Below are 26,702 nucleotides of genomic sequence, written 5' to 3'. Positions count from 1 at the left end.
TTAACCGAGTTAACCGAACTTTAAAATTTGAATTTCAGTTTGTTGTCTTATTAGTTCAAAAAACTAGAACATTTATCAGATTTTTAATTTGGCAACATCGTAATAATGATGATCAAAACTAAGCAGAACTTTAGTCAATTTTAAAATTTTGCCAAATGGAAACCAAACAAAAATTTCTAAAAATATTTAAGTCTAAAAACCAGAAATAGAAAGAAAATGTAGATTTTTATAAATGAGATTAATTCATGGATTTATTAATGCGTACTTGGAAAGTTTAACTTCTAAAGTCTTTGATAAGTAAACTAAAAATTCTGATACAGGGTGGTTAAAAAAAGAATGAATGGATGTATTTCTTTTAATTTAAAACATCTCAGAAATCAAAGCAAAATTATTTTAAACCCATTCCTTCTCACAATATGATTTTTTTTTAAGGAAAATCTTGGCTTTGCTGCTAACCTTTCTAATAAAATTTTACATTCGGAGTCTCCGTAACTAAGCAACTAATTCTAAGAACTTTACAGTGTTGCAACATTGAAAATTTTTCTGCAAAGCCAAGAAAAGGTACTTTTAAAAGTTTAAGAAACTTGGTTTAAAGCACTTTTTGTCTTTTTTTTATTCAAAATATGATTAACTGAAGACAATGTGATGTCTAACAATGAAATTATTATAAAAAGTTTACTCAAACAGAGTTTGATCGTTTATAAAAGAAAGCTTTTATCTTAGTTAAAAAAGCACCAATTTCGTTTTGGTTTTCAATTTTGGGAAAGAACATGCCTTTTTTTTCATCACCCTGTATAAATGAGTTGATTGTTACCAACTTCAAAACGCTTTAACATTTTAAAATAAACAAAATTTAACTTTTTTAGGAGAAATCATTGCTCATATTAATGAGTTCTATATTGCTATATGTTTTTTTTGCGGTAATTTTGGAACACTTGTATAATCCAATTTTTTCTATTGCAGTGACGTCGTCTAGTAACAACGTCACTCCTAAGAGAATAAAAATTACGCCTTTCAAAATGTAGTTAACTATGATCATAATTTACCCCTAGAACCAGTGGAACTATGTGAAAGAACAGGATTATCTCGTAAGTCTTAGCAGTGGCAAAATTGGAAATGGAAAAACCAGATTTAGAACTGCCCAACTTCATGTTTATATACAAGTAAATTTCGATCCCAACTTGCATACATGTCATCACTGCCAACAGGATTCGATACTAAAAAGTAATATTACAATACGAAAATTAAAAAAAAAATCGATATGATTGGTAACTCTCAATGTCAATCTATGAGACGTTTAAGGTTATGTGCATGATGTAAGTCTTTCAATTGTTTTTGCAGTGTTACCAACTTATGAAACCCAATCATGCCGTTTTTATAACTTACAAGTTTAAAAAGAAGTTTTGTATCGATGCAACTTGTGATGAAGCCGGATATTCCTGTGGCCAAAATCAAAAAACCATTCACTGTTACAAGAATTTCGGTTATGATGTGGGTTCCTTTTTGAAAACTTAGGAACGGTAGTGCGTTGATTAGGAAACGAACGAATAAAAGAGGTGAGCTTACACACTGAAATAAAATCAATAAAGATAAAATGAGTGATCTATAATTTAAAAATTACTTACTATTTTAAATAGGGCCAAATACATAACAACGGTAGTTAATACGAAACACATCTTTTTTGACAATTGGCGGTTTTTACTAATGCTGAGAGTGTGGAGATTTTATTTATTTTATACATTTTATTCATTGTTTATATATTTTTTTACTTCCTCGTTATCAGTTAATTCGGAATGATAAAATTTCGAAATCAAAAATTCTGAACTTTAATTTGTTTATTAAATACAGAGCGATCAATTGAATTTTTTATCAAGGTGGCTGCTACTTTTTGAACGTATGCCTTGCACAGTTTCGGACAACATTTTTACCTGTTTTATGGATTTAGATTAAACTGAGTTAATAAAAGTTTTAATTAACAACAATTTAACGTAATTGAATAAAAACTTATCGACAGTAAATGCTGTGTCCAAAAGCTTATGATGCATGTCGAGGTCTTTTTTTAAATTATCTGGCATGTGCTATATAAAAATCCAACCTATTGGCCCAATTTTCGGATTGACTTGGAAGGATTCTCAAGCATTCACGTTTTGTACACACTGCATGTTTTTCTAAATGTGTCCTAACAATGTTTCGCAGAGTTGCAAATAGATGGTTGTAACTGTATTCAATCAAATCCGGGTACTTTTGTTGAAGCCCGTTAATACCAAAACCAGTTTCCATTCGTTATTCCTTCTCCTGTGCGGAAATAAGCTTCAATTAAGAACGTTTTTTGGTCGTTTGACAAATCCATTATAAATGAAAAGTTTTTATATCAAGTTAAGACACACGTTTACAAGGTATCTGTCTACTAGATAAAGAATTCAGTTGATCACTGCATAAATATGTTGTAACGATTTTTTTTATTTATTTATTATTAGACTAGTACTACTTAAGCCCATACAGCGGCGCCAGAAATTGCGAAGCTAACTGAAGCTTGGGAATTTAGTTGGTCAAAGTTTTTATTAGTTGTAGTAGGACTGCCCAACAGCAAAGCCATTTACTGGGCAGGGCGAAAAGAAAAAAAATATACATAATTTCTAAAGAAGAGAAAAATATAGAAAAAAACATGAATATGATACAGTAAAAAACAAGAAACAATTAAACAATAAAGGGCCGCTTTTACAAAGCAGGTACAAATTGAGCATAGCACCATTCCTTAGATAATCCTATGGAAGTGGGTTTTACAACCAGTGATTAGTTCGTAGAATAGATAAACCATGGGTATAAATTTTTGCAAAGTGCTTCACACAAGTGGCAAGTTCAAGAAAGCTCTATAATTTCGCATCAGAGTTGGTAAATAGGTTAATATTCTAAAAATCTTACGATGAATTGACTTAACCTGTAAGTTTGTGACAGCTTGTGCCATGGTACATTCTATTCCAGAAACATTTTTCCCTAACTCCCCAAGTACATTCCGAATTTTTGAAGTTTGACGTTACTTATCACTTATGTTTAGTGAACGGATAATACAATTATAGGGAGGTGGCACACTTGACTTCAGCGCCAACTAGCGGCGATTAAATCGTAAGTGGCGTAAGTAGAATAGCCTCTTGATCCTGAATCTGAAGTCCACGGGGTAAAAGCTTTATAGTCGACTTTGGTTCTCAATTGTTTTAGTGTGGGCATAAATCTACGGAGGCGCCACATTCGACAAAACGTCAAATGTAGGTAATACAGAACTCTAATTTAATGCTAAATTGTCATTAATTAACTGTCATAATCAAAGTCACAATCACGTCACAATCGTTCATGTTTATTTTGATGATTTGTAGTCACTTGGTAGTATTTTGTGATCAACTTAATCCTGGATCATAAATTAATTCCATTAAACCTTTGTTAATGTTTTAGGTTCACCATGTTTGCGTATATTCAAGATCTTTTGGAGTGCTTAATTGTAACTTGACCATGGTGCACTAATTTACGTATTGACGATTTTAATTAATACTTGGGTAATTAATTAGGGTAACAGTTCTCAACATAATATAGAAATGACCTGCTCGGTACATTTTTGTTCTAAGGGTTTTAATGTCGGTTGGTGGTTGGGGGTAATAATTTCCAAAATTTTATTTTTGCATACTTTGGTTAACTTATGATTAGGCACATTAGAAGATCTTGATTTTACTATGAAGGTTTAACTTTCCCCGAAATGCGTGTAAGAAATTATTTTCAATGAGGTGGTCATTTCTTTACAAATCCGAATGCCGTTAGCGAGAAACATGCTTAATTTATTGAGGAAGTTGTCAAGTGAGTAAATTTGTCTCAGTTAAGTCATTAATACTGTGACAAGTGTGACGTGCTAAAGGACTACCCTGTAGGGTTGCCAATGGGTTCCAGATGTGAGTACAGTTATTCTGTAAGTCGCCGTTGCTACAATTCTTGGATTTATTTTTTAAGAGAAATCATCATGTAGTCACAATTACGCGAGATGATCTTCAGGTACTGAATGATCGTGAAACACTTTTTGCCTGTCTCGAATCGCTAACTATTTTTTTAGGGATTTTTCCGCATGTGGTATAACAGGGTGAAGTAATTTTTAGATGGAAGCGCTTTTTCATACGTAGGGGAGAGGGGGGCATAGTGGGGTACCGGGGCATAGCGGGGTAACACTCCTACTGCTCAAATCAAACGCCGTGAAAAAAGTCGAATAGCGTGTTTTGATTCGTTGTTAGTTGACAGTTAACCACGTGTGTTTTATAAAACAAAATGTGAAAACCTATATGTTTTATAAAACAAAATGTGGAATTCAGTGTTTTTGTTAAAAAATTCGCGAAGTTTGGGAGCAAGTTTTTTTTAAATCTAGTCATACAAATGTTGTGGCTAAATATGATAAACCTGCTCATTTATGTGCAATATGCATTGATGCCTAAGTAATTTTAAAATGTTACTTTTTCTAAGTAGGTACACAGTTATTCAAAAAATTGATTTCCCAATAGGGTACCCCACTTTACCCCTATGTGCGGGGCAAAGCGGGGCAAATCCCATTTTTTAAAATAATGCTCACATGTCGTAAGTTTTTTATGGTAATTAAAAAAAGTACAACAAAAATCATCCGCAATACATTAGTCTATGATATTTAGTAAAAAAATTTTGTTAATTTCTATTATTTTAACATGCGTGGCTAACTGAATGTTAAGTACCCCACTATGCCCCCCTCTCCCCTATCTAGTTACCACTAAAGAAGTTACTGGAGCAAACAACCAACACAATCCGGAAAATCGAATGGTTATATTACTCATCATATCATTAAAAAGGTTGAGTATCAGTTGTCCTGGGATCTATTGGTAGAGCCTCCGTCACGATAATCTGATAGCCATTTATGGCAATCGGTGGTTTACTGCAATAAAATCTGCCTGGGTTTGTTCAGGGGCATTGCCAGATTATCGTGAAAGGAACTGAAGTTGTTTTGCATTAGTATTTTTGGGCGAGTTTATTGCTTTATTACATCCGGACCGTCCACCACCCTTATACCCATTTGTGTTCCGTGCGTTCATTCTCTTGTTTCACTTGGCTTTGAATAGTTCGCTGTGTTTCCAAGTTATTATTTTTTTCGCTATTTGTCTAGCTTGTAAGTTCATAATTTTCGTTTGAGCATGTCAAAGGTAAGCGGTTTTTTCACCATTTAGCATTAAAAAGTTAAACTTTTCGTTCTTTAGGCAGGTACATCAACAACAAATTCTTGCTCATTTGTAAATTGCGGAAATCGAACGAGGCCACTATATCGTTTTCCGAATCCACACAGGGATTATGATAATTTTAAAAAATGGGTGGATATTGTGGACAATCCGCGCTATTTAGATTTGACTCCACATCAAATATTTCAAAGAGGTCGGGTGTGCTTTAAGCACTTTACATCTGAAGATTTTGATGTGGAGTCAAATCGGTTAATCCCAACAGCCATGCCTAAGCGTGATCCATTGCCAGGTAATCATTTTTTTGTTTTTGTTTTTGTTTTTATCTGATGTTAATTAGGTCCGAGCACGTCGGGAGATATTGATTATATACCCAGTCCTGGACCGTCTGAAAAAAATCTTGTTGAAGTGAAGTTTTTAACTCCTCCAAAGGAAAATTTATTCTTCCTACAAAATATTGAAGAGTCTCCAAGAGTAAGGAGGACCCCTAGAAAATGTAAGATAAAAATCAGATTGATTACTTTAATGGTTTTTATGTAATTGTTTTTTATTTTAGTGTTAATGAAACCTGAGAGAGCGCAGTCGACGCTTTCTTCAGTAATGCTGGAGACGGAAGGCATTCAGGGCATCTGTGAATTAAGGCCATCCACCCCAATAGGTAATTATTATAGCATATTTTTCGTATAAAGGTAAACTTTGGTACACTAATTTTTATTTTATTCATACAAAATTGTGTGTAACAATAATCCTCACAAGTTTTAATTACGATACATGTACCTGCAATAGTTTTTTACCTCAAAGACATTGTGAAAATGTAAATTTTTTACTTCCAAACTTTGCGCATATTTAACCTATTATTAAAATTTTTCCTCCGCTATTTCTATTTTTTATGAAGTACAATGGAATGACGTGGGTTTTTAGACTCAACCTGTTCCGATAAATACATTAACACATTTTAATTACAGAACCCCCATCACAGCAGGCAGTAACCCCGTGTGCCGGGACAACAAGGAAAAGTAAGATATTTTGATTTATCCAAACTTTATATTAACGTATCTTTTGTTTACAGAAACGCTTTTGAAACGCTTCGGTTTAACCAAGGCCAGCTTCACATTACCAGGCGTCAAGAAGCTGTACATCATGGCGCAGAAGCTGGAAAAACGCTTGAATCGGTTGTCCCGGAGTAGAAACTCAATAAAAGTTGCGGCTAAAGCGGTGGCGAACACGGGGTTGCACAAGCAATTAGAGGAGTTGACACCATTCCAGCAAAGGTTTTTTTTAAGCCAAATTAAGAATTTGCGACGTAAACCTTCTGGTAGAAGATTTACGTTCGAGGACAAGGCAGATGCCATTGCTTTATGGAAGAGTGGTCCAAGGACGTACAATCTTCTATCAAAATTGTTTACGTTACCAACTGTCGGTACCTTAAAGACTGTACTTAACAAAATACCAGTCGAGCCAGGCATCTCAAAACCCATTTTTGAAGTGTTGCGGAAAAGAGTAGAACAAGATGAGCAATTCAGATTTTGCAATCTACTTTTTGATGAAATGTCTCTTCAACCGCATCTGGATTATTTAAGATATTCCGATTCAATAATGGGTTTTGCAGATGATGGCTGGGAACGCATCAATGAGGTAGCGGATCATGTTACTGTCTTTATGTTGCGCGGGGTGGTCAGAAGGTGGAAACAACCTATAGGGTTTGCATTTTGCAAGTCCACAATGAAGGCAGAAACAATAGTCCGCTACTTCAAGGCCATTGTAGAAGCAGCTACTGATGCTGGTTTGCACATTGTCGCCTCAATTTGTGACCAGGGCACCACAAATGTTAAGGCGATTGACACCCTCCTTGAACAAACACGGCAGCAGCGCCAATCTGTCTCTTTAAGAGATGAGGGGGAACAAAATAATGTAATAATTGTGGGAAACCACAAAGTTATTCCATTATTTGATCCTCCTCATCTCTTAAAAAGCATGAGAAATAATTTGCTTACAAAAAATTTAAAGTTCAAGGAGGGTGACGAACAAATGGTGGCAAAATGGGCACACGTGATAAAAATGTATGAATTGGACAAGAGAGAACTTGTGCGACACGCACCTAAACTTTCTGAAATTCATATTCGTCCAAATTCCGTCCAAAAAATGAAAGTATCATTGTGTGCTCAGGTGTTTAGCAGATCGGTAGCTGCTGCTATGATGGGTTTTGCGGCTGGTTTTGTTAAAGAGGTTTTACCACCTGATGCCAAACAGACTGCCGTTCTCTGTGCATTTCTGAATAGTCTTTTTGATAGTGTTAACGGAGGTTTTGGAAAGTGTGCTTGGACTCCATTGCGTGGAAAAGTAGAATTGAAATCGCCTCATTTGAAGTGCTGGATAAAAGGGAAAAAATTCTTTTCAAGTATGGAATTCATAAAATCAAAACCATCTGATAAAGCCCGACCTCCAGTTTTGGATGGTTGGATTCGCACTCTGGATGGTTTTATATTGATCAAAAAAATTCTAAACGAACTAGGTGTAAAGTCTTTTCCGGGTCGGGCTTTTAACCAGGACCCGTTAGAAAACTTTTTTGGTCAAATAAGACAATGTGGAGTACGAAACACGAATCCATCTTGTTATGCATTTATTCCTTTTTACAAGACACTTCTTATTAGGAATTTTCAGTCCTATCATTCTCGCGGGTCCAATTGTCAGGCGGACACTGAACAACTCCAGGTTAACATTAGAGATTATTTAGGTCAAACAAATGTTCAAAGTGGAAGGCAGACTGGGAGCGATCGGTGGTTTCCTCCACAAATTGATGAAGAAGCTGAAGTGTCAACAGACACTAATGTTTTAGGTTATATAGGTGGATTTCTCATTCACCACATCTCCCCTGAGAAGTACGAATGTGAAATCTGCTTACGTAACTTAAAACATTATGGAGAGCCGGATCAGCTTCATCATCGATTAGTGGAGTTGAGGGAATATGATGATGACAAGCGGCGGTTGCAGTATATGAACATCAATGTGATTAAAGTTTTACTTAAACTTAATAATCATTTGAAAATTCTAATACCTTCCGCTGTTTATCATAATCAAATTTCAGCCCGAGTGATTAGTCATCTACGAGAGACAATTGATTTTGATTTTCATGCATGTGACCACAGCGAGTCAGTCAAAGCTGAACTTTTTCATTTGTTTTTGAAAATTTACATTTTCAATTACGTAAAACAGCTGAATAAGCTCGCTGCTGGTAAATCCACTTTGCCTGAAAATCCAGATCCTTTGGAGAAAGAAATGCATCATATATACCGACGTTTTCGGAAGTAATTTTGGAAATGGCGATATATATGATCGTTTCGCGTAGATATTTCTATTTATTACAATTTTATTTTCAATTAATATTCAATTTAGAGCAATTAAAGCATTACTTTTTTTTCATTGTAAATATTTCAAACTGTAGTGTTCTTGATCATTTTAGTGACAAAGTAGTTTTTAATAATCGTCAATTAGTGTTTATTTTTGATCAATATAAATTGTAATAAATGGAAACAGGTGCACACAGCGTAGGTTCCTAATTTGGCTTAAAAAATATTTTTGTTGGTGTTTACTGATGGTGTTATTGAAAAATTTAAGATTAGTTTTAGTAAATTCTTTTTTCTCCAAACGTCACAAAAGGTCACTATTTTTTAGTCGTTTGTAGACGGTAAAGTAGGCAATTTTGTTATAAGTAATGAAAAGCGCTCGTTGACATGGAAACACTTTTGCTGCCTAGGCAGAAAAAGTACTTTGTGTGACGGGTACTATTTGAGACTTACATTTTGCACTTGCACTTGCACGATCTTAACTTTGAAACCAATATTTTTCACAGTAAATGTCATCAATGACAACTACATGCATAGCCATCCATGTTTATAGTTCAATTTGCGTTCACTCATTGTCGGTCGTGGAACTGAATTTAACGTTTGGAGAAAAAGTTTTATTTGTTATTTGGCCGAAAAGTGGCTTTACTACTTTTCTGCCGTATAACAAAAATCTACTATTTTTGTCCATCTGATAAAGTAGATATTAAGTTTTTACTGGTTTTAAATTTTTCAATTACTTTTTAGTAGTATTAAAGATTTTCTGTAAATTTTTTGTAAATTTCTCATTTAAATTGTGTATATTATGTATATTTTTAGTGTCTATTGTTTTGAAAAAAAATAACATGTATAGAAATTCAGGGTAGATTTTTACACGAGTATATCACCATACAACCTCATAGAAACAGTTTTTGTTTGCTTTTTTAACTGTATGAAATTCAGAAATTTTCAACATTGAAATGTTATTTTTTCATTGTCACATTAATTATGTGTAACTTTTCTCAATAAATTCTTTAAATATGATCTTGATGTGTATTTTGTTAACCACTTCGTTTTCGTTATCTTACAGTGTTAGACACGTGTTAAATATAATAAAAAAGTGGGTTTTTGTAACATGAATTTTGTGAGATTCGAACTTACGTTCATCTTATTATCACCTTTGTTTAATTAATTCATTTTATTCCCGGCTTGATGGCGCTCCTACAATGGGTGCGATAAAACTCCTACAATGGGTGCGATAAGAAGCGAATGATCTTTTGTTTTTGTCATACAGCGCGCCAATTACGAATTTTATTAATTTGCATGCAAATTTGCTAAGTGCCAAGGTCAAAGTTGCAGTCGTTGGTTTATTTGCATAGATTATGCTACGTGGGTAAGAACACATGTAGCGCGTTGGAATGCGCGAGAGACTTCAAAGTCCTCACCAGTCTGGGAAGAAGCGAAGCAGGTTCGAACCCCGACGAGGAACTTTTATCATTTTTTTTCCAGTTTAGTACATGGGCATAATGCATGATGGCGCTCTCTTGGAACCAACAAATTGCGTTAAGTCAGCGTTCTGTATTACCTATTCTGTGCTGAAGTCCGTTTTGCTCCATCAGGTCAGCACGGGGATTCTGGTGCCACGATACGATACGATACTATCGTATCGTGACTTGACGATGTAAGTGATTCCGGAGCAACGATATGACACGATCCTGTCGTCACCACTATCGTCGAGGCACCAAATTTGAGGTTAGACTTCACGGCAGCAACTTGGCTCCCGTCCGGATCTCAACGATACATGCTTCTCTTTCTATCATCCTAATATCTCTGGCCATCCTTACTTTTCCATCTACACAGTCTACATCATATTTTTATGCCAGAATCCGCAAAATAAATAAATAGTAAAGCTCGTAGACAATTATTTTAAGCCTAATTTATTTATACCACAAATATAAAAATTAATATGGTATTTGAAAATAATATTTTTCCCATACTCACTAGATTTCTTTATTGCAAATCGTGAAAAGAGGCGTATCTTTATTATAGCAACACAAAGTAATTATTCATGATATAAAGATTTCTAAGATATGATACTCAGGCAACCCGAACGCGTCCAGCTCGCGCAGTGACGTCACTCGGAGAGTAGCAGTTGGAAGAATTGCCATTGTACGGTGCTTAAAAGCAGGAATAAAAGTGTTATATTCGTGTTATTAGATAATATTATTAAAAATAATGCTTTACAGAACATCGATTGAATTAAGGAACACTTTAAAATTCGTTTTCTATTTTAATGCTAAATGAAGGCAGTTAAAACAAGTGAAGGTTTATAGATTTACGGATCAGGACAGTCCAAATAATTGTCGCTTGTGAAAATTTTGTTGAAATGAGGTTCTAAACATTTCATTAAGCATACGAGCGTAGATACAGTATGTCCCCGGATTGAGTTCACAAGAGGGAAAAAAACTTTATTTTTCATTTTACAGAAAAATGACAAAGGAATAATATTTTTTGCTTCATTTAAAATAAATAAATCTTTAATTAAAACTTTAATATTATCAAGCTGTGTTCTGGAAATCGAAAGAAACAAAAAATAACGAAGAACTTTTTTATTTTAATTTAGCAAAAAATGTCAAAGGAATGAAATTTGTTTCTTAACTCAAACCAATTTCTACTATTTGATTGGCCCATTACCCGTTTTAGCACATAGTTCAATCTAACTCGTAATTTTTTCGACTGTTTCGAATTTTCTCAATTATTGTTAAGGATGCAATTGCATTTTTTTCCAATTTTTTAATACTTATACATTATTAGGAAAATTTTTCTTTAATCTTTAACGCACTATTTGATTTTGTGAATCCACAGCCTGCTATTATTTGAATACGATTACAAAATTTAATAAATAAAAATAATGAAAAAATTAATTTTAAGAGTACAAACTAATAATTTTGAAATTTTAATTGCAGATTTATCTGTTTTGAAATAAGCAAAAAATGTTATTCCTTTGTCATTTTTTTGTAAAATGAAAAATAAACTTTTTTTCCCTCTTGTGAACTCAATCCGGGGACATACTGTATATCAGTTTAGAATAATGAAATCACTAATCAAGGGTGTGATTTTTTCGGATGTAGAAATAAAATATTTTGGTTTTGATGTAATTATGGTATTTATTGCAATTCCTCGAAACCATAATGCGAAAAAAAATTAAAAATTACGTATTTTTAAAATTAAAATTGTCAACATAACATATCATTTTTCTTTTAATCTGCAGAAATTGGTAAGCCATGCTGTACTTCTTTACCCTCATTTCAAAGATCAAAAAAAACAATAAATTAAGTTTAAAAAAAGTTTTATCAAGTTAGAAAAAAGAAATCAGAAGCTACAAAAACAAACTTAATAAAATTAATTAACAATTTTCACAAATTCCCTCTTCCTTTTTATCTTATTTCTTCTTTCTTTTAAAACTGAATTTAATTTATTAATTCTAAAATTTTTTTTAAAGTTATTGATTTTCGCTTTTAAGTAAATCTATTTTTGCTGTCAAGTCATTTTTGAAGTCTGTGTTTACGCTATCGAAACAAAAAGTAAAGTTTATTTGATTATTTGACAACATGCAAAAACATGCAAACACAAAATTGTGTTTTGCACGCTTTTTCTTTCCGTTCTGTTGAAGGTTTGCGTGATTTTCTTTTAGGAAGAAATAAAGAAGGAACAGCTTCGTCTTTTAATCTTCTTCCCTTCTTTAGTAAATAATTTTACAGTTCGTATATTAAGTTTCTCTCTGTACAGAACTGTTTTGAACATATTCTGGCATTTTCTTAATTAAAAAATCAAACCGACGAATCAAACACGAAATCACCCACAATTTTCTTGTCACACTGGCTTTGGAAAATCTAAAAAAAATGATATTCTTTTCAGCATAGTTTCCCTGATTGTCACTATTCGCGACGTGAGAATTATAAGGTTCTAAGTGATTTTTTGTGAAAATTTAAATTCTATGTTTTGCGATTTTTTTAAACATGTTCTATCATGTATAAAAAAGAATTGAGTTAATATTTTAACAAGCCAAAATAATTTTAATAAATCCTGTCATTTTGTAAATAAATGCTTAATAAATTAAAGAGATATCACTGATAACGTGAACACTGGATCAATTTAATGCAAATGTTAGTTAGAACCTTATAGTTCTCAGGTCGCGTATTATAATTATTATTATTATTTTATTAACGAATTAAAATTTGAAAATCGTTAAAAGCTGGAAACAAGATAAATACAGATTCCAATAAGACAAACACGTGCCTTACATGTGAACTAACGACTCTCCGAGTGACGTCACTCCCCACTCCGTAGATGCGCAAAATCATACCTTAGATTTCATTATACCATGGTAATTATTTATCAGAATAAACATTGAAATCACAATTTTTCAACATTAGGAAATCAATTGAACACATTTGTAACTGTAAATCATTAAATGAGTAAATACGAACAGATTCGCCCAATTTTATAATAATTGTAGTACTTGTATAGTATTTGTAAATTATTTGTGTTCCTAATCAATTTCTTATTACGTGTCCGAAAATTTTTTATGTATTCACTTTTCAAGAAAATTGTTTTCCGAACACTCACTGAAATAATTAACTAGATTTATTAATTGCAAATACAAAAATTGTAATTAGGAGTACAATTTGTAACTTTATAAAATCAACTACCTGAACACTCTTGTATATTATTAAATGATATGGTGAACACGAACAGATTTACTTGATTTTAGAAAATCATTATGTTTTGCTAACCCCAGTTTTGATTAAAATTTTCATGATTTGTAAAAAAGTAATATGTACCACTTTTTTAACTTGTGATGCAAATAACTTATTTCAAAAATATAAATTTTATTTCGTCTGAAGTACCTAACGGTCTATTTCTAAAAAATCTGGTGCTTACAAGCGCGTTAATATAAAAACATAAAATGCAGATGTTTTATTAGCAAATATCTGCACTTCAGATTTTTTCCCATGGTTTACAAATGGTTGGTACCGTTAAGATTGATAACCCACCCCTCTACTTTAAACGAAAAAATGTTCAAATATTCAGAATTCGTTCACTTTTCAATCTTCATTTAAAGTGGTAGTTTCGGTGTTTGTTTAAAAAGTTTCACTCTGAGATGGCTTTTAAAGTGAATGAAAAACATTGGGAAATCTTAATTTCCTTCATGGAAGAGCATCCTGAATTAGCTACAGGAAGGCTTAATAATTCGTGCGGACGAGATTCCATGAAAAAATTGTGGGATTCTTTAAGTTTATTATTAAACTCAGAAGGATTTGGAGAAAGAAAAGTGGACAAATGGCAAAAGGTATGCTGCTCGGAATTAAATAAATGTAAAAACATAGTATTATTCACGGATTTTACAGACTTGGGCGGATTTTAAATACAATTTAAAAAAAAAAGCTAGTCAAATAAAAATTGAAATGGGAAAAACAGGAGGGGGCACTATCAAAATTGCCCCCTTGAATATTTACGAGGAAAGGGCTTTAACTTTATTGGGTTCCACATTCCATAAAGGAATCAACAGGCCTGAAAATGGCGTAAGTTCTGTTCAAACAACTACAAGTTTATTATGTGCGTATTTCATTGACTGATTATTATAATTGCAGTTGGAATTTATGAGATCTCCAGCAACCGGAGATGGACCTGTTGAAGATAACAACACACCAACAAATAGTTCTGCTTCAATGCAATTTGTAGAGAGCAGAAAAAGACTTCCACTTGACCATGATTACACCAAAACCCCAAAAAAACAAAGGAGGTCGCAAACGATGGAAGCAATATGTGAAGAGAGTATGGGCATTCTAAAGGAAATAAATGGAAACCTTCCCAAAATTGCAGATGCGATAAATCGTCTAACGGACGTTTTGGAAAGAAAGTTAAAATAAATATCTTATTTGATTTATGTTTATAATTGATACTTTAATTAGACAATAAAAATTAATTATGATTAAAATATCGGTTGATAACATTGGTGCGGGCTTGACGACCTTCTTCAAGAAGATTATGGTTGGCACCATCCTCGTTAATTCGGTTAGGTTCGTCATCCGGCAGTGGATCATTCGCTTCTCCATATAAAGGAACCCCTTCTTGCAAACATATATTGTGCAATGTTGCACAAACTGTCACTAAGCTAGCAACGAATTGTGGCTTATACCTTGCGGTCCTTTCTTTTAGAACGCATCTAAACCTCATTTTCAGCAGACCAAAACAACGTTCAATAGTGTTCCTTGCTGCTTTATGGGCAACGTTGTATGCTGCCTCTGGGGTACCTGGTGGCGGATCATGAACTGGTGTTAATAAATATGGCTGCAGGGGGTATCCTGAATCCCCAATCATCCAATTGTTAGTGTCTCCATCTGCATGTATCTGTTGCAGATATCTTTGTAGTAAGGAATTCCTCCAAATGAATGCGTCATGCGTGGAACCACCGTAATTAGCATTTACATTAGTAACAATTAAATTATTTGTGCAAACCATTTGCACATTTAATGAGTGGTATCCCTTGCGGTTTATAAAGTTGTGTTCTTCAACGGCCGGCTTAACGATTGCAACGTGCGTACAATCAATAGCACCAATTACTCCTGGAAAACCCCATTTGTCCATAAAATCAAATTTAATTTGTTGGCGTTTTTCCCTGGTATCAGGAAATTTAATATATAAGGGGCCAAGTGCTGATCAATTGCCTCAGTCACAGATTTGATACATCTGTGAACACTAGTTTGGCTCAACCCTAAATTCCAATCTTTCCCGATGCTCCGCTGATAGCAGCCAGTTGCATAAAAACGCAATGCCGTTAAAACTGCAATTTCAACCGACACGCCGTGTCTCCTAATAGGATTATGCAGATATGGTTGTAATTCATAGATTAAACGCCGAGTCGCATTTTTATTTAATCGAAATAATTCAATAAACCTTTTATCCGGCAAATTAAAAGGTTCGCTAGCATTTCGTATCTCCAGCCTATTTCTCAAGAGATTTACATTTTGTTCCCTTCGTTGAATTTCGATAAACATGATCGGCCACATTATTGCTTGAAATTTCAAGGAACGGATTTAAGCACCAAATTAATAAAAACACAAGTTACGCAAGCACGATGTACAGGTTAACTGTCAAAATGCAACTTTGACAGGCAGCCTACTCCATTACATATAATTTTCCTCTCATTTCTTCGAAGTTTTATCGAGTTCCGAACGTTGCCGACGATAGTTCACCAGAATCACTTTTGTCGTCAGCCGACGAACGATATCGAGTTCGGTGTCGTATCGTCAAGTCGAATCGTATCGTGGCACCAGAATCCCCGTGCAGGATTCAGAAATAATCTTAGATTCAGAGACTTTTAGGTTATGGTTCATAAATTTAATTTATTTTGAAAACTTGCAAAGTTATGGAATTGAGCAATACTGTTTTCGAAAACCAATTAAATAACATTTTCAACGAACTGTAGAACTCATCTCTAGGGTTAGTACTTTCTTAAGTATTTGCAAAAAAACTGAAGTGATATTCAAAGTCAAGGCAAACATTATTTGCTCACTTATTAACACGAAAAATGGGTGCATACCTAATCATGGAAACAGGGAAGCATCAATTTTTTTATGTTCATTCATACCAGATGATTTTCATAAGTAATATACAGGGTTCGGCAACACTTGTGTCCACCCCTAAAATCGTGTTTAATTTTAAAGTTACAGTTTTGAAAATTTGCATACGCTCATAGTTGACAAAGCTCTAGAAGCTGACGCAAAATTTTGTTTTTTATCACGGTTTGTTTGGCGTCGACATAGCTGTGATACAAATATTTGAGTTTTTATTTTAAGTCTAATGCAAATTGCGTTTAAAACTTGCGAAAAAAACGCTGTTTTATCAAGTTAGTTGTCAAAATTATGACGGCGCAGTGGCAAACTACGTTTACACCAAAATTTCACAAGTAACTTCATTCACCTGTATGAAGGTCAATTTTGATTAACTTGAGCATGTTGCACTTTTTAGACATTAGAAATCGTTAATTAACATCGACAAAGCGACAATTTTATCAAGTAAGACTTTTGTTACAATCTAAAGAGAACCAAAGCATAGATGTCATTTGTGACACAAGATGTTGACAGATGGGTGTAAACGTAGTTCCTAATTTTGACGTAATGAAATTTTTTATCATTTTTATCAATTTTTGTGTCGGCTTCTAGAGCTTTGTCAACTTTGAGCGTAAAAATTTTATCTTTAAAATTAAAGTTGATTTTGGGGGTGGACATAAGTGTTGCCGGACCCTGTATAACAAGAGAGGTCTAAATTGTCGGAAATCAGACGAGTGGCACGAATGAGCGAAGCGATTGTCCGGAGAAGCAAATTTTCCACAATTTCGAGCTATCGAGTTATCGAATTTCGATTTTTTTTTGCAGAATAATTATCAACAGCAGTGTCTGATATTGGGGTTAAAATCATTACACTTTATTCGGGTACACTCTGTATTTTGCTAACTGATGTGGGGCTTTTCTTTTCTCAACTAGAAATGTTAAGTTATTTATAAAAAAAAACGAGGAAGTGTCAGGCGTGGGCCCGGTACAAAAGTCAAAAAAAGAGTTTCAAATTACTTGATGCATATTTTTCTATATTTTTTTTGTACAATCAGTGAATACTAAGTAAGTGTACTTTTTCTTATCACAACCGATTACAGCCTAGCTTGACGTCATACTCGTTTTAAATACCAGAACTTCCGTAATAACACGTTAGACGTCAACATGAGGTTCTTAATTGTTCTGTCCATATTTTACATGCTTTGTGCGACTGTATTTAGTATCGTTTGTCCACCAGATCCCTGTAAATCCATCAAGTGTGATCCGGCTCCAAAATGTGAAGGACCACATGAAGTACTGGGTCCTGGAGGATTTTGTGGTTGTTGCGAACAATGCGTCCACTTACTTCGTAAGTTATTGTAAATATACAGGATGTCTTAAAATACTTATCAACCACTATACAGGGTCCGGCAACACTTGTGTCCACCCCCAAAATCGTCTTTAATTTTAAAGATAAAATTTTGAAAATTTGCATACGCCCATAGTTGACAAAGCTCTAGAAGTTGACGCAAAAATTTGTTTTTTATCACGGTTTGGTTGACGTCGCGACGCCTAAGAATTATAATTTTTAGCGATTTTTGAGTTTTTGCAGAAATATTCGCGAATTCAATTTTTTTTTAACATAACTGTAATACAAATATTTGAGTTTTTATTTTAAATCTAATGCAAATTGTGTTTAAAATTTGCGAAAAAAATGCTGTTTTATCAAGTTAGTTTTCAAAATTATGACAGCGCAGTGGCAAACTACGTTTACACCAAAATTTCACAAGTCACTTCATTCACTGTGATAAAGTTAATCAATGTTGCACTTTATGGACACCAGAAATAGTTAATTAACATCGACAAAGCGACAATTTCACCAAGTAAGACTTTTGTTACAATCTAAAGAGAACCAAAGCATAGATGTCATTTGTGACACAAGATGTTGACAGATGGGTGTAAACGTAGTTCCCATTTTTGACGTATTGGAATTGGAAACTTGATAAAACAGAATTTTTTTTCTCAAATTTTGAAGACAATTTGCATTGAATCTAAAATAGCAACTGAGATATTTTTAACACATTTATATTACAAAAAAATTAAATTAGGGGTTGATATCACAAACCCTCACAATTAACAAAAAATTACATTTTTAAGGCGTCGCGACGCCAAAACTATTAGTGATAAAAAACAAATTTTTACGTCAGCTTCTAGAGCCTTGTCAACTGTGAGCGTATGCAAATTTTTAAAATGTAATTTTTAAAATTAAAGACGATTTTAGGGGTGGACACAAGTGTTGCCGGACCCTGTATAAGTGTCCGTTGCCTACAATCCAAAATACGAGGTTTCTATAAAGACATGACATCCAGTAAGCTCTAGCCTTAATTTGCCACTTACTTCAAATAGTCAACAATTTTACAGTTATTTAACTAGAGACCACATACGAATTGTTGGAATAGTTGGACCATTTCTTACTTTGATATAGAATTCATGTTACCAAAAATCGGCACATTTTCTCTTGTTATATTTTTTTATAAAAGCCCAGTACACTATACACATGTCATAATATAAGTAATTTGGGTTGCACGCAAATAATCGACACATTTAGAAGATTATCATACTATATACACATAGACATTATATTTACTTATCTGTTAAACTAGATGTAAATATTTATTATTTATTATTTGTTATTTATAGAGTTGAATGAGTCCTGTTTTGTTACTGTCGGAGGACCAAGTCCACCAAGTTCTCGCTGTGACATAGGATTGGAATGCAAAGATAATAAATGTCAGAAGATTTCTTACTAAAATGCATGACAACTGAAAATTATGTGCAACCCAAATACTCTTTAATAAAAATAAAGTCCTTAGGGTGTGAAACATTCAAAACACAAAATCCTGATGTTTATATTTCATAACGAGCGCGTGGGCTACTGCATTTCGTACAAATAAGAGTGTTGAAGCACGAGACCAGATTGTATACATACATCGTCCGAGTATTTGAAATACAGTTTTCGGCCTAACGTTAAGAAAAAAAATAGAAAAAATTGAAGACCTACAGATAAGTTGAAATTCAGTTGCGGCTGGTAATTTGAAAAAGAAAGAGAAACAGATAAATCAGTAACATATTATTTTTATGCAATTTCAAGCGCGGGTAACATTGTATATCCATTTCACATAAGCATACATCCTTGTATAGCCAGAGGGATCAGTACTTTCGCATCCGTTTCCGCTCACAAAACTTGCAATTCCAACGTGAATCGCAGAATATTTGCTATAACTGTCGATTAAAGGACTACCGGTATCTCCCTGAAAATAAAAGTTTGAATTGACACAACATATAAGTGGGCTTTGAAAGTTGAAATCAATTGGTCTTTCTGTCATGACCACAGCGTAAAACAATAGCGACAACTAGCCTAAATTTTCGAAAGTAACTATAATGCAGTCACGTTTTTCTGATACAAACGTTACAGCTTTTCAATGTTTTCTTATCCAGTTTTCTTGTTACTACTGTATTGTAACTGTGGTCAAGTCAAGTCAGGTCAGGTCAGGTCAGCTCACACTTTCCATCTTAGTTTGACATAACTTACATGACAAGCTCCTTCGTTGTAATTGCCGACAACACAAACCATTTTATCAGTAATTTGGTTTCCGTAATAAATCTTGCACTCTTCGTTTGTAATGGAACTGACAGTTGCCACTTGAAGTTCTTCGGTCAATGATGAGTTGCCTGTTGAAAGTTAAAAAATATATACAGGTGTCCCAGAACTTATGACCCAGAGAGCAAGGGAGGGTGCCGGCAGCAATACAGATGGTAAATTTCAAAACAAAAATTGCTTAAGTTTAATAGTATTCGAGAAAGCATAAAAAATTAACAACCAATCCCAGAAGCTTATTCTAGAGATGGAGTAAATTTCCTAGGCAACAAGAGTGACCTGACCAATGGACGATAGTATGTGGCTACCGTTTTTTCGTCTTAACTTGATTATTTTTTGAGCTGGAAAATTTTTGTTTCAAAATTTTGGTTCAGAATTGTTGCCTCCATAAGCCTTATTTCTCTGGGTCACGATTTTTGGGACAGCCTGTATATTAAAAAATATGTACAAGGTGATCAATGGAATGATTTGGTTGGTTAATACTCTGCGAACGTATGTCTTGATATCTATCAGTTCCTAAAATGTGTATATTATTTGACGTTTTTATGTCAAGTTAGGACACACGTTTGCTTGGGGTCTATAGTTTATTCCTGCACGATTTTTTTTATTTTTTAGTTGGCTTATCAGAAATTGAACACTTATGATTTTAGTAAATAAAGGGTGATTTTGAAACGGAAAAAAAAAACACGGCCTTACGGAAATACGTAGAGACGTTTTCGGTGATTTTTATTAATTTTAAGGTAAAGGTAAAAATTCCAAAATCCCGACCTTACTCGGCGCCACTGATATGCCCAAAATAATCTTAATAACAACGCAGAGCATTTTGTTCGTTAATAATGTACCTATGCATTGTAACCTTAGTAACCTTGGTAATCATTGGCGTAGCATGAAAATTGGAATTAATTTTCAACAACAATAAGCTGTAATGGATTTTTCCCCCTCTACTTCAAAATCACCCTGTATACATATCCTAAAAAAAAACTTCCAACGGAAACAAAAACAAAAAAAAAAGTTAAAAAAAATAACTAACAAAGTTGGTGATATTTCATTGAAAACGTAAGTCTGTGATAAATTCGGACAACCTAACATTGAGTTTTCTACCGTAAAAACATTTTTAATAGACAACCCGATATAAAAAACATCCTTACCATCGCTGGTTTGTCCCCATCCAATAATCCTCAGATTCGTTTTAGCCGGTAATTCATGCGTCGCAAGAGGAATGAGAGGCCTTATGTAATCTACAATGTCTTTGGATTCCAGTACTACCAACTTAAGTCCCACCTACCTGTATATTCTATTGGAATTCTCAATTTAATCAAACCAATGTCATTTTCCAACGTCAAAGGATTGAAGTCCGGGTGTAAAATATACTCAGAGGTCGCAAGTGTTACCCGATTTGGGTCCTCTTTTTCAAGGTGCACCGAGCCTAGTTTTATGGTAAAAAGAGTAGCCCTGAAAAGTACATACTTTTACTACCAAGTTTCAATGGCATTTTGATGACACTGAATGTGAAACGTTTGATTTTGATTATTTTTTCAGTGTTACCAAACTATGAAACCAAAATTTTTAGAATACCCAAAAACGCATTGTCCGGCAGTGATTATCCACTGATTTGTGAAGATCGCGCCGCCACAGAAGAACCGACTTGTATTGGTTTGGACTGTAATTGCAGCAGTGAAGAAGTATTTGTTGAAGTAAGCTTCTTCTCCTCCAATAATGCGAGTTTTGTACTAAAAAAAATTAATGCGTAAAAAGAGGTATCGTGCATATAATTTAAAAAATCATCAAATTGGCGTTGCTCGAAAGAACAATGCCTACTTGATGACTTTTTTCAACTCTCGATACTTTGTCGTCACTTATTGTCGGTTTGAACAGAATCAACAACACTAGAAGCTTCTTCATGTTGAAAACAATGTCAGAGATGTGTTTTACTTGAAATATTTTTAATTGATCTGGGGATATAACATAATGTATAAGTGGTGATTAATTTATTAATGCAATAAATAAAATTGGATGAGATAAGAAAAAGGCTATGTATCTAGATATAACTAGACATTAGTGGGTCTATATAGGTTCTAATAATAGTAATAATAATAAACTTCTGAACACATTCCAAGACAATTTTTTGAATTGGTTTAGTATCTTTTCTTTTTGAATTCCCTTTAGATTTTCCAAATTCTTAAATGTTCTAAATTTACTTTCTTATGTAGATTCTTATTGGATTTTTCCCAATAGTTATTTAAGCATCCAGGGCGGTATGGTCGTTTTCCAATAAAGATTGATCACCAAAGGGGTATTTACCTAAATTATTATATCAATTAAGACAATATTTCTATTTTTAAAGTCATATTAAAACATTTTTTAATACAGCGCCATTTTGTGTACTTTTTGTGGACCAACTACAGAATTGACAGAATTGACAGATGACGAAATTTATAAATGTCAGATGTGACAGTTCTCATGAATTTTGAAAAACCCAATTATTTCAATTAAAAGTTTTTCGGCTAAAAAGCTTAATACAACTTTCGTGCGTTAACCATTTTACAGCGCTCAATAATTAAAGCACTGATTTTGCGCTGTAAAATGTAAGTTACCACACGCGACTGTAAATAACTATTTCGTCATAAAAAGGAAGGTGAACAATATCTTAATAAATTTGTTCAAATCTACAATCTGGTTTTAATAGCTTGAAATGGTAAAAATGAATGTTTTGTTGTTTCACTTCTTTGACAGTTATTGCAAGATTTAACCCATTTTTTATATTGTTTTAATTCGTCTACAAATTAAAGGTTGAGAAGATTTTATGCCTGGACGAGCCAAACTATGAATTTTTTCAAAAATTAAAAATCTAAACTGTTAAGGAATTTATGGTCTTAACAAATTATTGCTTTTATCTAAAATTTGGGTATTCTAACAAAGTTTTAAGTTCATCATTTATTTGTTATTTTGAGCACATTCTATTTCTTTGAAATCAATGTTTATTGAATCATTAAAGAGGCAAATTTTTGTTAATTCATCAGTGGGAATATTAGTTTCTCCTTTAATATGTTGAATATCTGTTGTAATTGTAAAAAGAGAAATAAATTCTAAATGTCTGAAATAAATAATTTTCAAATGATTTTTAATGGCATTACATAAAGGTTTATGATCTGTAAAAATAGTAAACTTTTGACCTTCGATCCAACACCTAAATTTTTAATTTTTTCAATTCTAAAGTAAATTGTTAATAATTAAAAAACACTATTTTTGTTCCGTACTAGAAAGAAATTTTATAAAATTGTTGTAAAGCACCTGCAATGCAAGTTGAAGAGGAATCACATGCAATTGAAATTTCCGAATTATTTCTTAGGTGAGTTACTTTTGCAAGTGCATTTTTAGCTTTATTAAATACTTGAACTTCACTACCATTTAAATGAACACAAGTTTTGATGTGGATTTATCAGGAAGAACTAAATTGTTAAGTGGTTTTAAAAGGCATGGTTTTATCGATTTCGTGCTCTTCATTGCGAATTCAAGGCAGAAAACACCGAAACTTAGCAAGAAATCGTCGATTTGCATCGAAATATGCGGATTTCTCTAAGAATTTTGATGATTTCGTGCAGATTTCTGCTGTTCTCTTGCAATTCAGCCGTTGAATGTTGATAAAAAGTGATGGTTTTGTAGATTTAGTGCTCTTCTTTGCGAATTCAAGCCAGAAAACAACGAAAATCAGCGAGAAATCGTCGTTTTGCATCGAAATAAGCGGATTTCTCTAAGAATTTTGATGATTTCGTGCCGATTTCTGTTGTTTTATTGCAATTCAGCCGTTAACCTTCCAGTAGTCTGCTAGTTCAGCCGGACGGTATTAGTCTGGTGGGGTTTGCTAGAGCCCAGTCAATTTTTAGCCCTAAAATAAAATTCAATACTGCAATTTGCTTGAAAATGATGTAAAACATTGTAAACTGGATGATTGTATTCAGTAGATTTAAAAACATTTAATTACAACGTGGAAATATGATAAACTTGCAAATCAATAAATATCAATTTAAAAGTGAACAAAAACACAAAATGATGGATTCTATGGATTCTATGCAAATATATTTACTGTATAAGTCATCATCACTTAGATAATCAATTTTTCTTTCATCATTCAAAAAAAAATTGTTTTTTTGATACGGCACTTTTTTCCAACAACGAAAAAGTACATTTTTCATGTCCAAAGTCAATTTTTTTTATGGTTACAACTTATAAAAAATCCACAAGTTAAAAATACGCATGTGACTCAAAAAAATAATATATTTAGAGTTAGAAAACGATATAGGCAACTTTTGAAATCAGGAAGAAATAATTTTGCGTCTTCAGTCTGGTGGGGTCTGAGAGGCCCGGTCAATATATTTTATTACATATTTTATATTTTTGCACCGACAATGCCGGAATAAAAAAGACGGTAGTTAGAATGAGTCCAAATAAGCAGCTATTAGAGATTTGGGCATTTTGAGTTAATTAGTTTAGATAGTGCAACGCTTTTTTTCCACCTCTGGATCTGTCAGACCCCAGCAGACTGCTGGAAGGTTAACATATTTGCACATTGGGGAGTGAACTTGTGATAATATGAAATTAGACCTAAAAAATGTCTTAATTGTTTTTGGGTTTGTGGAACAGGATAAATCATAATAGTTTTAATTTTTAAATATTGAGGTAAAATCCATTTTTTGAGACATGGTGACCAAGAAAATCAATTTCTGTTTTCCCAAAAATACACTTATCTAAATTTAAGTCTCATTAATGTGTTGCTCTAGAAAAGAAAGCTGTTTAGGATTCATTTTTCTACATTTGGCAGAAATTGGAGGATCTGCAGTTTGAATTTTGTAAGATGTGGTATGTTTTGTGGGTCTGTTAATGTCAAATTTAATTAAATTAGAAAATTTGAGTAATAATTGTTTAAATGGGTTATCAATTTCTTTCAAATGGAAAATTTGATTTTGTGAGATTGTTGTAGGATTTTGATTAGTAAAATGTTTAAGAAAGTTAAGAGTTTTGATATTTGCTGTTTTAAAATCCCAGAAGGGAGTTGAAAAACAAAAATTAAATTTCATTTTTATTTGAATCTAGATCAGTTCAAACAGTTTGAACCAAGGCATGGCACAAATAAGCACTTCAAACCGTAAAGCTTGATGTTATTGTTGTTTTTCTGAAAAAAAAACATTTATAGTTTGTAAATGTTCATAATGAAAACTTACCATCGTAAAAATCCATGTTATTAAAAGAGTTGTTTCCAAGTAAATCTTATAATATTTTTGGACTGATTCTATTAACATCGACTATGTCAACATCCGCTCGTTTTGCCTTTAGTCTTTTAGCGACCTCACCGTTTTTAAAATACGTCGTAAAGTCTTCAAAGTTAGTTACTTCTTTGAAGTTCTTGGAAAACCAAAATGCAACAAAGTACTCACCACAACTATTGCGGAAAAAGGAGCTGTTTTCAGTATTTGTTATAATTTCGCCTTTGTCGATTTTTGTTTTTCAGGATGATGTTTGGATATTTTTTAGATCTTCTTCAAACAGATACGTTTTTAGAGCAAGAATTTCGTATTGCTGAACTTATATCTTCTGCTTTGTTGTAACGTTTCATTAAAAAAGTCACTTTGTTCCCCTGACACTATCTTAGAATGTCCAAACTTGATTTTTTCTTTAATGCAGTATCTCATCATGTCAGTCAAAGTGAAGTTCTCATCAACCAAGTTCCTCCACGTTCTTCTGGTTGGGAAGAAACAGAAAATGCTCGAAAAATTTCTGTAGCTTCTTGTCTTGTCCCGAGAAATCAACCAACCAACCAAGCTTTGATCAGAAGTGTCAAGAAGATGCTTATGTACGATGTGGGTACCCCGTACATTAAAACCACCTAATAGACATAATGTGAGGTCAATGAAATCGATGAACTGTCGTACGATGAGACGATGCAATTCAGCAATAGGAAATGCAACGTCTTGATTTGAGGGGGTTCATCGGCTCCTTGACCAATGGAGTTTTGTAAGAGAGGAGTTAGTTGTTAGTTGGTGTTGAAGGTGGTTGTTGGTGTCGGGGGTGCCCAGAAGGCTAAGGGCCAGATCGGCACAAGAATACCCGTCAATAATGTAAGTAGGCTAAGAAGTAGAATAAACTATTAAACGAAACTAAGCGTCTGAATATATGCTCCACATCCTGAGCTTACACTTAATGTGGTTCACTTTTGCTTCTATTTTAAGATCTTTGTGATCAGACAAGTAGAAACTTTGGGACTTTTCAAAGACACCAACTCAGTACGAGTCAGCGTTTCCAAACTCGCTTTGAATTTTTTCGTACGATTGCTAGTATTTCTGTAGACTAAAATCGTTTGTCGTTGCTGCCAAATGGTTTTTAGTTATTTTCTTTTTAACTTGTTTGTATTTTGTTTGAATCGCGTATTGTACTTGTCTCTTATCTTTGTAGATAACTCTGACAACAACGTCATCGAAATTTCCAAACTTTTTGTCATTTGATGATAAAAAAAAAATTGTGACGTCGTCATTTAGAGTCAAGTCTAGTGCCAAAAAAGTTTTCATAGTTTTTACCTTTGTCGGTTGTGCCTGGTCGTTTAAAAAACTAAAAGAAAATAATTATAAGGTTGCTGATAAAGTAATCAATGTTATCAATTTTAGTCGTGAAATGATGGGTAAAATTCAACTCACCCCAGAATTCGGTTGTAAATGCATGATTCATGTTCGGTTTTTTTCACTTTGAATAGAATTGGTTTGTGCGTACCAACCAATTACTAACGTTTTATCGTCTTTTTGTTTAGGCAACGATATCGAATTTAACTCGATTATTGTATTACGTAATTTGTAACAACAAATGGTGCGGCTAGGCTCAGGGAGACGGGCTGGGTTCAGTAGACGCAAGTGGC

The 26,702-nt window shown here is 33.4% G+C and overlaps 2 protein-coding genes and 1 long non-coding RNA gene across 3 annotated transcripts; 1 reads left to right on the top strand and 2 right to left on the bottom strand.

The window, feature by feature from the left end:
- Window positions 1-1,093: 1,093 nt before the first annotated feature.
- On the bottom strand, window positions 1,094-10,337 carry LOC148167685 (uncharacterized). Its single transcript, XR_015770770.1, has 3 exons — window positions 10,134-10,337; window positions 1,387-1,569; window positions 1,094-1,217 (listed from the first exon to the last, which is right to left on the bottom strand). It is a non-coding gene; the product is annotated as an uncharacterized LOC148167685 (long non-coding RNA).
- Window positions 4,823-9,274, top strand: LOC148167686 (uncharacterized). Its single transcript, XM_088045308.1, has 5 exons — window positions 4,823-5,520; window positions 5,569-5,724; window positions 5,785-5,886; window positions 6,194-6,244; window positions 6,298-9,274. The coding sequence occupies exons 1-5, from the start codon at window positions 5,496-5,498 to the stop codon at window positions 8,535-8,537; spliced, it is 2,574 nt and encodes an 857-aa protein (XP_087901434.1). The 5' UTR covers window positions 4,823-5,495; the 3' UTR covers window positions 8,538-9,274.
- An 8,639-nt stretch (window positions 10,338-18,976) lies between the features above and the next one.
- On the bottom strand, window positions 18,977-21,703 carry LOC148167684 (brachyurin-like). The gene is made up of 6 exons (XM_088045138.1): window positions 21,620-21,703; window positions 21,377-21,531; window positions 21,087-21,253; window positions 20,950-21,039; window positions 19,736-19,875; window positions 18,977-19,454 (listed from the first exon to the last, which is right to left on the bottom strand). Exons 1-6 carry the CDS (start codon window positions 21,701-21,703, stop codon window positions 19,290-19,292), a joined length of 801 nt encoding a protein of 266 aa, XP_087901264.1. The 3' UTR covers window positions 18,977-19,289.
- Window positions 21,704-26,702: the final 4,999 nt, after the last annotated feature.

This window comes from Gnatocerus cornutus, chromosome 9, assembly GCF_029298725.1.
Source record: "Gnatocerus cornutus isolate USDA-ARS CGAHR chromosome 9, icGnaCorn1.1, whole genome shotgun sequence".
Classification (NCBI taxonomy): Eukaryota; Metazoa; Arthropoda; class Insecta; order Coleoptera; family Tenebrionidae; genus Gnatocerus; species Gnatocerus cornutus.
This window is presented reverse-complemented; position numbering and strand designations above follow the sequence as displayed.